General features: G+C 33.6%; 1 protein-coding gene across 15 annotated transcripts in view; it reads right to left on the reverse strand.

The window, feature by feature from the left end:
• RYR3 (ryanodine receptor 3) overlaps positions 1-13,160 on the reverse strand; it is a 202,157-nt gene that overhangs the window by 145,604 nt on the left and 43,393 nt on the right. For all 15 annotated transcript variants that reach the window (XM_090141242.1, XM_090141245.1, XM_090141240.1 and 12 more), the window contains 4 exons: positions 10,278-10,397; positions 7,134-7,241; positions 3,230-3,301; positions 2,164-2,242 (listed from right to left, as the gene is read on the reverse strand). In XM_090141242.1, coding sequence (XP_089997368.1) covers positions 2,164-2,242; positions 3,230-3,301; positions 7,134-7,241; positions 10,278-10,397 — 379 coding nt within the window. The remainder of the gene's footprint in view (positions 1-2,163; positions 2,243-3,229; positions 3,302-7,133; positions 7,242-10,277; positions 10,398-13,160) is intronic.

Below are 13,160 nucleotides of genomic sequence, written 5' to 3' on the forward strand. Positions count from 1 at the left end.
ATCCTCCAAAGTGAATCCTTTGAAGTATTCAGCGACTTTTGAATCAATATTCACCACATCAAAATTGCTGTCTACAGATGAAACTGATTCAAAAGAACATTTTCATGGGCCAAAAGAAGGGCAAGAAGAAGTAATATTTTGCTATTTAGTTTATGAGCCATACAAGCATGTTGTAGTTGTCAAAACTCTCAGCACAGAAAAGCAGTTAATCACTCCTTTTACAGGCTACTTGTTATGTATTACATACACGTGCAAGGATCTTTTGGTACACATATAGTAAAATAAATATCTATACAGATATCTGCCAATAACATGTATTAAAAACTTCAAATGCACAAGCATATACACACATAATTTACACACAGTAGAACTATGAACTACTATCTGAGAGAGAGAACACATACATTACTCTTACCAACAGGCTTAAAGAAAATGGTCTCTGTCTAAGGCAGCAATCAAGCACACAAGTCTGAAATCATATGCTTTATAGCTACTACTGAGAGACTAACCTCGCTTATTCAAACTCAGGCCATGCAGATAACATAGACTTGGGCTGCTCTGAAAGTAATGGCTCGTATTTTATTATTTTGGCCCACAATGTTAGATAGAGGCAGACGTTTGTGGTAGGGCAGTAAAAGTTGAACCTTTCTACCAATATTGTTACATTTTGTTGCAGTGTGACAGACAGCAGCAGAGGGGCAGCCTGAAAAAACAGTGCCTGATGGAAGTGCACGTGGAGCACAGGTATAAAATTTTATTTTCCCATGCATAAAATATGACACCCACTGACATTTGATGAACATTTATAGAGACCAAATATAGGATGTGAGCACCCATCGCAGAGATGGTGGGTGGTGCTTTTTAGCAGTAGTGACAGCAGTGCAAAAGACAAGCCATGTTCCGGATGGCCATGCAGATTTTTATGAATGCAACATCACACAGGCTCCTATTCATCATTGTGAGAATATACAGCTAATAGTGGTGACTACATTGAAAAATAATTTTTTGTAGCAGAAAATTTGCTCTAACACACTTTGTCATTTTGAGCTCTTTCTGTTCATTGAAGTTTCCATGGAAAGCATTACTTTCGGAGTGACCTATGTAGACAATGTCATTTGGGAAGGAAGTTTCAAAGATCATAGCTCACAAATATTTTAAACATCTACACTGCAGTGTCTTTCCATCATCAATTAATCCAATTGATCTAATTAGTCTAATTAATTTTGATTTTAATTTATTTTCAAAATAATGAAAAAGCAAACAGAAAGCACAGGTTGATATTGACGGAACTGGTATATCTTCATTTGAAGCTTCACATTAATGAGGAATGTTTATAGGTACTTCGATTTCTCCTTCAGTGTGTGTCTTTCAGTGTGTGCTACAGAGTCATTTAATTATTACTGGTGGAGGACTCATCACTTAGTAACTCTTAACACTATGTATACAGAACCTAAGCCCGTTTGTGATATAAATTAATTGCTTTTCAGTTAATTTAATCTATCCCCTAAGCAATGTGGCATCTTATTATTGATATATGATATCATGGAATCTCAATTGTTTCCATAACTTTTCTATGAGCAGAAGTCTGACAGTACATCTTTAAAGCAACTGATTAAATTTTAAAACTTTCTTATCATTTTTTGTTTGTGATGCATCTTTTCCACAATGAGATAGTATTTTGATCCATTTTATGATTTTTCTTCAATTGTTTTACCAACGTGCTCATTGTATTTTTCCTGTTTTCTGTATTACAAACTGCCAGCTTCTTTTGCCATGTGATTAGAATGTATATTATGAATGAACTTATACATTATGTTTTCATACAATTATTCTACTGATAGTGTCTAACTATACAAGTAGAAAATTAATGCATCAAATCTATTTTATTCAACAGAAATTTTCACTTCAGTCATTACCACTAGTTTTACTGTAGTTGTGGCAAATTAGTTTAACTACAAAGGTGCTCTACACTCTTATGCAAAATCAGTTCATTTACTGAAAGCCATCAATATTGATATTCATCATCTACTTTCAATCAATGTATTTCCAGTGAACAGATACACATGACAATCACAAGGTTACAGGAACACACATTTAATCACAATGCATCTTCTAAAAGCAGAGATGTCTGAAAATTTTTTCTTCAAAAATAACTTGTCATACCTGCTGCATTTTCTCGTAGTCCCACATCAAATGCAAGTTTATCAGTCTGGGATCTTGATGACGTTAAGCATGTTAAATACTGAAAAATAGTGGAATTATTGAAAAATCAAAATCGACAGTATCTATTATCTCGCATGCAGAATAATTAATAATACATTCACATTATCCTACCTTACTATCAGGGCCTCTGTTTTTTTCTTTCTTTTTAATTAAAGAATGGTGTCATTTGTAAATATGCTTTCCCCAGTTTCCTTAAATTATCAAAATATTTTTTCAATTCAGCACATATTTATCTTCTACAATATAACTCCTTTCCAAAGCTTCAAAAGATTCATGATAGGAATAAGCAAATTCCTATCATATATATAATCTCACTGTATAATCTCACTGTAACACGTTTCCTGCATGACAGCATACCACATATACCAAAGACAGTAATAATACTTTCAAATTCTGGGAAATCAAGGTAATCACAATTTGTATGGTTTCTGTAACTGTAAGTAGTTGCAGAAATTCAAGAAAAGTACAGTAGACTAATATACAGTGATCTAGTACAGCAAAGAGGAAGGAGGATGCTTTCTTGATCTCTCAACCTCCATTAATTATATAGCCACTAATTAGTCAGAGATCACAAGCAGTTAAAATTTTCCAGTTGTACAACACAGTAAAATAAAATTTATACAAGCTAGCACATTTGTGGGCACAGTTCCTGGGAATTATGATGGAAAACTCAACACATATTATGACAAATTCACTTGTGTTAGCAGAAGCTTGCTAATGGAATGATCACTGTAATGGATTCCTGGAAAATGGAATTTATGGTTAAATTCAGTGCTAACTTTCTGACTGAAATGGATTTGAACAATCTAAATTTAAAACAAAGACCACCCCCACTGTGTTGAGAAATCACAAGCTATTCAATTTTTTTATTTATTTATTTTTTAAATCTAGTACGGAAGACATGTAAAAAACAATTATTCAGAATTTTTATAATTATTTTGATTTAAAAGACATCTATTTATGAGTTTTATATTACCAATTTCCTTGCAAGTGCATTTTTGCTTACCATTTCACTGAATGAATGACGAAGTAGTATAGCATGGCCATACAGCAGAGTTCTGTGACCGCCTTGAGCTGCCTACAGAACATGGCAGAGAAAGTTAGAACACCAATGCACTGCATGGACTACAATCAGATTTATGTGATGATGTGAAGAGCAATTTTAATTTAAGTAAAAAAACCATACATATTCAAGCAAATTATGAAATGCCTATGCTGCACAAAAATCATAAATAAATTATCTACAGCAACAGCCAAATATATGCCAAGAGAACAAATGTTCTTGGCCACAGCTTGTTAATGTAATGTAATTTTTAACATAATTAAATAAAATCACAGCATTTTCAAAAAAATGTTTATAGTGAAATATAATAATACTTACCTTTTTTACAAACTTCTCAGAGGCATTAAAAAACATAAAAAATAAATATATATATATATACATACACAAATTCTGAAAGAATAAAAAAATGCAACTATTGCAAATGTTTTAAGCACTTATGAAAGATAACTACTATCTAAGGCTATTGTCATGTTTAGCACTTATTAGATTCATTAAAGCAACTGCATTCATAATTTCAACGAAACACAAATTGTTATTTTCAAATATGGCAATATATTACAAAATCAGAGTAGGCAAGACTGGATTTTCTTTGTGATCTCTTTAGTCAGAGAATTTAACATGTTCTGACTCTTTCGCACCAGAAAAAAAAGTCCAAGGGAAAAATTTGAATATGAAAGTTACAACAGACAACAGGCTTTGCAGGTTTCAAGTCTGCCTCTCTCAGCTTTCTTCATCTATCATCTTATTCACTTATTATTTAGAAGACATAAGCTAATTGAAATTTAAATAAATAAATAATATGATCAAGAGATTAATTTGCTGATTTATTGTGTTTTCCATTGAAACTGATTTTTTTTTTTTTTTTTTTTTTTTTTTTTTTTTTTTTAAAAGATCCTCAGTCTCAGATTGTATGAAGCAAGACTTTCTGGGAACACAGAATCACAGAATGCAGGGGTTGGAAGGTACCTCAAGAGATCACCCAGTCCAATGCCCCTCCTAAAGCAGGTAACCTACAACAGGTTGCACAGATAGTCATCCAAATGAGTCTTGAATATCTCCATAGGAGACTCCACAACCTCTCCAGGCAACCTGCTCCAGTGCTCTGACACCCTTACTGTAAATATATTTGTATGGAACTTCAAGTTTTAGTTTTAGCCCATTGCTCCTTGTCCTATCACTATACACCACCAAGAAGAGCCTGCCTCATCCATTTGTCTCTCAGCTCCCTGTAGATACTTATAAATACTTATCATATCCCCTCTCAGTCTTCTTTTCCACAACCTGAATAGACCCAAGTTACTCAGCCTTTCCTTAGATGCTTCTGATATCCAGATTTTTCAGAAATAAGGGTCCTGGTGGATGAGAAGATGGGCATGAGCCAACAGCATGTGCTTGGAGCCCAGAAGGTTAACTCTATCCTGGGCTGCATAAAAAGAGGGGCTGCCAGCATGGTGGGAAAGTGATTGCTCTCCTGTATTCTGCTCTCACGAGGCCCCATCTGGAGCCTCTTGAGAGGCCTGCGATCCTAAGCAAAAGAAGATGTGGAGCTATTGCAGTCTAGAGGAGGTCCACTAAGAACATCAGAGAGTCTGAGCACCTCTACTACAAAGATAGGCTGATAATGTTCTCCTTTCAAGCAGTTATTTACATAGTCCATTTCTTTAAGTTATAAAATTTCTCTTTTTCCTACAAATTATTCTGATTATTTTCTATGATACCAATAAAAAATGAAGAAATTCTAGAACTCTGTTTATGGAATTCCAGAAGGAAATCAAAAGAAATCACTCTTAGGATGATGCTGAATCTTCCTCTTAGGAAGATGATCTTAGGATCATTATATAAATTCAGCATAAATTTCTATTTGAACAAATATATATATATATATATTTAATTGGTATTTTTGAGTAAATTTCTTAAGATTTTAGTGAGATTGCTTACGATTTTTTTTGGTTCCTTTGTCAGACATTTGGTTTTTTTCTTCTACATAATGCAACTAAGTCTTAACTCTGTATGCAAGTTCAAAAAAAAAAAAATAAATAAAGATGGCTCAAAGAGAACATGAGTTTTCTTGTTCATCATAAAATAAAGTTATGCTGGACTATTTAGCTCTGCAGATTATTTGTATAGTCGTTGGTTGACATTTAGTCCCAAAAAAGTAAGTAAATGCATAGAATTTTTTCATGCTCTATTCTCAAGATAATAAAATTTGAATTCAGTATTATGTTAAGAAAGCAGAGGATAAGTAGGGATAATAGAGAAGGATGCATAATATTCTTCACAGCCAGTAAAACCAACCAAATTAAGTCTTCCACACAGGCTTTTCAACTATTCTGGAAAATCCACTAAAGCACAGCATCATGGAAGATAGCAACACCCTGATTTGACATAATCTCATCAGGCTACAGAAATTTGGGAAATATAGTAAACATCAACGTACTGAGATTGCCTGCAAAAATTTCATGAGAAATTTAAGAGACATTTGTATGACTACTACCATGTTTAATTCTAACTGAAAGTGGAATGCAGAATTTAATTTACACAAGTTTGTGCCAGTCATGGTGCTGGAAAGCACTCATTGTAGAATCTGTCATAAGAAATGAACACTGTAAAATCTTATTAAATATTAATTAATTAATAATGTTTTACCTCCTGTTAAGAAGTGGTATTTCTATTTTTTTCCCTACAGTCCAACTGAACAGGAGAAGAAAACAATAAAAGTGAATTTACATATTATTTTAAAGTCCTAAAACATTTAAACATGAATAAAAATGGATTAGTGACAAACTAAGTGGAAAGCACAAGTCATTTTATTACTTTGTCTCCTTGATAGGGGAACATCTGACAAGTTGCTCAAATGAACATGCAGATCATTCAGAATACTGACAAATCTACATCTGAGGTGTCTATTAGGCCTAATTTTTACCTGTAATACTGTCCCATTCTGTCAAACAAATAGAAGTTGTATATAATTTTTTTTAATCTTCTATGGCTTTATTGATTATAAATCATGTGTAATAAAGTACATTTATTCTTATGGAATTCTTCTTTCTTAGGAAATTAGGATTCTTAGGATATCTTAGATTTGAAGTGATACAATCAAAGCTTTTGTAATAACAAATGCAGATACAGCTACAATGCAATTTCTTGCAATCTCACCTTACACTACATTGTAAGCATTCCAGTAAGTAGGCTTGTAATAAAACAGTAAATAGTACAGTACACACCTACCAAAAAAAAAGTAATACGTGTGTACTTAAATCTGAACTCATCACATAGATTTTTTTTTTCCTTTCTTTTGTTGATAGAACTTAATTCCCAGCTTGTAATTTCATGATAAGATAGATCAAATAAATCCAAATACCTCAAAAATTTTCTTTGCTTAGTGAAATGAGATAGAATTTTACATCATCAAGACAAAATTATTTTGCTTTCCTCATTAATAAATAGCATTCTAATACAATAAGGCTTTTTATGACAATAATTTATGACTCAAACAAAACCCAATTCTTATACTCTCATCAGATTCATAGAAGCCAGACAGTCTGAGGATTCTTTTTTTTTTTCCTTTCTCAGTAGATGGCTGAGGATGGATGATAATAAATGATCTCTGAAGATGATGTCACTGTTATCTGTAAATATTTCAGTAGACTAGCTGCACCCATTCCTCCATGCCATATTTAAAAGTAACGTTATTATGGCAGTGGAGCACTAACTTCCCAAGAAAAAAGGAAAACTGAAGAATCTGCTATAAGACAAGTTCCCTCATGTAGAAAATTCTGGAACAAGGGAAGAAATTAAAAAAAATCATATTGAGAAACTTAACATTCTTTGATGTCAATTTACTTACCCCTTCACTGGCATTATCCCCTGTGTTGGTCAGCATCTCTTGAAGGGCTCTTACAGACAGAGACTGCTCAAGGACAAAGTTACAGATGCAAAGGTCTGGAGGAACATACTGTAAAAAAAAAATTAAAACAATGTAATAACAAAAGAGCAGAGTATATTAAACATGATGAAAAGTGTATTTGAAACCATGCATTTTGATTTTAACACTTATTTTTCTGCTTTTTTTTTGTTGTTGTTTTTGAGATGCATGCAACCTCCTTTTAACAAAATAACATAAATCCACTCTTCAGAATTTGTCACTACAGTAACTTTACATATGCTAGAACTGTATTTATAAAAAAAAATAGAATAGCTTGGTTTGGAAGATACCTCAAAGATTATCTAGTTCCAATACTGCATAAAAATTATACCATGAAAATTGTATTTGTTCTGTAATATCATTGGGGAAAAAAGAAAGAAAGAAAGAAAGAAAATGATATTATCTGATGTATAAAGCTTAAACTCTGAATATATTTATAGATGCCCCTAAATATCAAAGACTCAGAATCCTATGATTTAATAATATATTACTGCTGACTTTGAAACATCAAACTTTAATTCAAAAAGGAATAGCATCATTTTCCATCTGTTAACATTAATATGCCCGACAAAAGATGTTTATTTGAAAAAAAAAAAAAAATCTCAGTGGGAATCTTATCATTGTATATAAATACCTGACAGGACATTATAAAGCCAAACTTCTCTGTGGCACCAGTGAAAGGACAAAAGGAAATTCATGCTGAAATTCAAGGAATTCCATGTGAGTGTGAGAAAATAATGTTTTTACCATGAGCATGGTCAAACACTGGAACAGGTTGCTCAGAGAAGCTGTAGAATCTTTTTCCTTGGAAGTGTTTAAATCCTAACTGGACAGTGTTTTGAGCAATATGGTCTGGATGAACCTATGCTAAAGAATAGGTTGGACTTGATGATCTCTATAGGTATTCTCCAACCTCAAAAATTCTGTATTTTGTGACTCAATGATACAGATCATAGCTTCAAATGCACTTTAAAGTTGAAATATGATTTATGAATTTTTAAATCAGTGTGACAGGAGAGAATAAAATTCTTGATAAAGATGTTTTTTGAAGTGGTGAAAAGGGAAAGAAGATATGCCTAAACACAATACAGAAAGCAAATAAACAACAAACTACAATTGGTTCTGTACAAAATTCTTCTTTGTTCTCAGTTATGACTATCAGTTTAGAGATCTCTCTGGTTAGCTCTTTCAAAATGATTACATTATAAGCTCTGTGAACCTCTTAATTTTAAACAAACTTCAGAAGGTCCTATGATAGTATCTGCTGCTAAGGCATGAATGTAAAGTAGTTCCGTGGAATTGTACAGTAACTTGTTTCTCCTTTTCTTAGGCTAGGATGAGGAAACACAGTACGTTCCACATTGTGTGGAAGAAAAGGACCTGGGAGTATTGGTCAAAGCTCAGCTAAATGTGAGCCAACAGTGTGCCCACATGGCCCAGAAGGCCAATGGCTTGTATCAGAAATAGCGCTGCCAGCAAAAGCAGGGAAGTGATACTCCCGCTGCACTCAGCACTGATGATACTGCTCCTCAAATACTGTGTTCAATTTTGGGTCCATTGCTCCAAGAAAGACATCATGGCCCTGGAGTGTGTCCAGAGAAGGGCAGTGAAGCTGTGAAGGGTTTGGAGCACAACTCTTATGAGGAACAGAGGTGACAAGGTGAGGTTTGGCCTCTTCTCCTGTATGAGTAACAGGACTAGAGGAAATGTCCTCAAGTTGAGCCAGGAAAGATTCAGTTTGGATGTTAGGAAACATTTCTTCTCTGGAAGACTGGTCAGGTGCTGGAATGGGTTGCCCAGAGAGGTGCTCAAGAAATGTTTAGATGTTGTACTATGTGGAATGGTTCAGTGGGAAAATACTGGTGGTAGGCGGATCGTTGAACTGGATGATCTTGGAGGTATTTTCTAACCTTGATGATTCTATGATTCTATCAGAAATACATACATCACATCACTGTTGAGCTGTCAATTACTAAACAGTTCCCTCCCAGTTGTTCCAGAATTTTAAGACAACAGTTGAAAGCATGTGAAAACTAAACACTTTACCTTCATCATGTGAAAGATAACTGATCATTTGTAAAATATATATACTTTAAATGATCACAAATGACTACTTGGAATGCAAAGAAATGCAAGCTTATCAGTAATAACTTTTACCTATGAGTTGAACAAGGACTTCTTATGTTGCATAACAAACACTTTGGATTAACCTAGTTATAATATCTAGACTAAAAATAAGACAACAGGGCAGCATTTCAGTAGAAAAGATGCAGACTCCACTAAAAAACAGCAGGAGAAATAAATGTTTGGGAAGAAAATAAGTAAATATACAAAACAAAGAAAAGTAACAGGATACAGAGAGTAAACAGAACAGAGGAAGTAGGTCCTGAAACTACCTTTGTTCTCAACACTTTGTTTTAGTACAGGTCTCAAGTTTCATCTCCTCCTTTCTCCTGTCAAGCTGCTCCTTCTACTCTATTTTTTCTGTTCTTTCTTAATCCTTTTTTTCTTTCCCCTTCGACAGTTGTTATCCTCACAACTTTTCAGTTACATAATAATTATCCCAACTTTCTGCTTAATCAACATGATTAGAAGTAACAGTTAACAGGTGACAGTGCTTCTGAAAGTAGTCCAGTATATATACTATATATATACATGTATGTATATATATATATATATATATATATATATATATATATATATATATATATATATATTTACATATATAGAGAGAGAGAGCAAGATAATTGAAATTATGGTCATAAACCGAAGAAGCTTTTAATTGAACTTAAATCTTAATAAGAGACTGACGATATACTCTTGAAGATAGAAAGCATTTCAGGTACAGAATTAAGTTAAAGACTAGTGGTTATGATGGTTAATAAATAAAGTAGTTCGAAGTACTTCTAAAATCTTTAAAAATTCTCATGTTGCAGTCACAGAAAGAAAGGAATACAAAGAGTACATCTAACATTACATTAAAGAAACTGCAATTAAATACACTAATGGATATGTAGGTTAACAGTCGTTGATCAATTACATCAGCTGAGAGAATCTACTTCTTACTTTAGCTTCTGATGTTGGTTCCAAAAAGCAGAGGCGATTTCCAAGTCCCTCAGCTGCCAAGCAAAACTTCCTTTGTTCTTTGTGAATACTGGAAACACACTGAAGTACTACTTCGTCATCCTGTCACAACACAAGGGAGAAGAAAAGAAAAAAAGTAAATACTTGGAAGTTACATACAGTAAAGTTACATCCATGCTAAAGGACTGGAAGACAGAATCCCTTGAAATTTAATGCATTGTATTTCTCTAATTGCTGAATGTACGTACATATAGATTGTATTTATGTGCATATACACAGTTGCACACATTTGTATTCAAGAAAGCATCAAAGTATCGTGGAGCTTATATCTCCAGGATTTTGAGAAGTATTCTGTTCCCTTAACAGTGCCAGCTACAGTGCCTCAAAATAAATAAATAAATAAATAAAAATAAAAAAAATAAAAATAAAAAAAAAAATCATTTCATTAGTTACCACAGCAGGTCCTCTGATGCACAAACTTAACTTCAAAAGTCTCGTTTAGTTTTGAAACCTTGTACAGCCAAAGATCCAAGTGCCATTTTTCAAGTGACTACTGAAATGAATAAGAAGTTTCTCTTTCATAAGAAAATGTTTCAGACATATTTCCAGAATAAGAGAGTGTGGAAAAAGTGAGGTACAACAGCCTTATTGTTTAGTTCTTGTAGTTATATCAAACTTTTACAAGTTAGTACATAATGCAATGCTCAAAACACTTACTTACAATGTGACAAGCCCTTATTTACCTCCTAACGCGTGATACTAAACTTGATATAAGCATGTCAAATTAGATTATTTTTAGTGTTCAACTGTGTCATACATGTACACAGAAATAAAACATACACCTTAATTTCCAATGCTTGCTCACTAATCAAGAATAAGACCAGTCATAGAATAGCATGTAAAACAAATAATTTTTATACAGATATTTAAGTGTTCACCAAAATACACTACCTTAGAAATTTTTAAGGGGGTGGAAGATGACAAAACGAGCAATATGATACGTCAGTGTCCTATCCAGCTATGCTACACTGGTGTCAATTATTATAGTCAAAGCAGATACAGAACAGCCGCCTGAACTAAGAGATCACTTGAACAATTATGTTCTAAAAACAGCACTTCTTTTTCCACTCCATTATGCAACTGAAATATTATGACAGGGGAACAACTACTAACACTTTGAATAAAAGGTTGAAGTGACAAAATAAATTTCACCAAAGGAATTAAGTGAAGCGCCCTTTAAAATAAAAATTCAAAAGTAGTTTTTTCCCTTGTGTTGTTCCTCACATGTGGGGAAGTTATGTGGCTTTCTTGTAGGAGACACTTTGCTGCCTACTTACCGCTACTACTAACACGGATAGCTATTATATTTAAGACTAACCAATCAGCAGTTACTGACAGTATCTCCTTATCTAGCTTCGCACACTAGTCAATGACATTTTAAACTGTACTGTATGGAAATTCATCAATTGTATATATTAAAAATCTGTGGTAAATTAGGACGTAAGCAGAATTATTTCAGTAATGCCCAAACAATTCATTTTCTTTTTCTCTGCTATTTCTCCAGAAATTTCTGTAATTCTCAGAAATTCTCAACTTACAAATTTAGAAGTAAAAAAACATTCATAAGCACCATAAGTTGGGAAAAAAAACACAGTTAAATAAAATACCATTACTTCTCTCTCTAAATTAACTTTTCAAAGTTGAATCAAAAGTATATATATTTTTGGAGAAAAATCAGAACAAAGTATAAGATTTAAATAAAAACATTTAAATTGTTTTTAATCAGCTGGTTCCTGTATTAACCTTAGAGGATACACATTTCACAGATCTGAAAAGAATACAATACTAAAATGTGAATTTATAAATACAAAGGATTAGAATAAAATTGAGATTTGCACTTTTCAATGACAACACTGAATGACTTATGCATAGCTGTAATTGTACTTGTCCTCATCTACTATCCTTAAGTATTCTTCATTCCACACACTGTGCATACATAGTATCTACTGAAATTTCTGATTTTATCCAAGCCCTTCACAAGCCTTCTTGCCCTTCTCTAGACCTGCTCCAGCATCTCAATGTCCTTTCTGTACTCAGGTGCCCAAAACTGAACACAGTACTCGAGGTGCGGTCACACCAATGCTTTGTACAAGGGCAGGATTACCTCCCTAGTCCTGCTCACCACACCATTCCTGATAAAAGCCAGGATGCCATTGGCCATCTTGACCACATGGGCACACTGCTGGCTCATATTCAGTTGACTGCCCATCAGTACACCAACGTCCCTTTCCATCAGGCAGCTTTCTAGCCATTCCTCCCCACACCTCTACAGTTGCCTGAGGTTGTTGTGAACAAAATACAGGGCCTGGCACTTGACACTACTGAAACTCATACAGTTTACCTTGGTCCATAGTTCCAGTCTATCCAGGTCCCTCTGTAGTACAGATCAACACTCCCTCCCAACTTGGTATTGCATGCAGTCTTACTGAGGATGCACTTCAACAGCAATGCATTAAGAAGCATGCAATCCACATAATTATTAAAAAAAAAAAAAAAAAAAAAGCTTTTTATTTATTTAATTGAGCCATAGCTCAGTGATTCATTACCAGATAGCATTTAATCTCAGGTTTCAGGCCATCTTTCTCCTCAGATTTTATAATAATGGTAAACTTAAATTGAGAGTGTTCTCATGTGGTAATTAGCCAAAACATATAAAATTGTTTTTAATTAAATCAATGACTTCACTTGCTGCAAAATGAGTCAGTGATCAAGAAGAACTGATGCACTGCAGGCATGACTTTGCTTCTGCTTAGTTCAGTAGTTTTTCAACTCTAGATTTGAGAATAAAGGTACTTTTACAGCTGC

Source organism: Phasianus colchicus, chromosome 5, assembly GCF_987193195.1.
Source record: "Phasianus colchicus chromosome 5, bPhaCol1.hap1.1, whole genome shotgun sequence".
Taxonomy (NCBI): Eukaryota; Metazoa; Chordata; class Aves; order Galliformes; family Phasianidae; genus Phasianus; species Phasianus colchicus.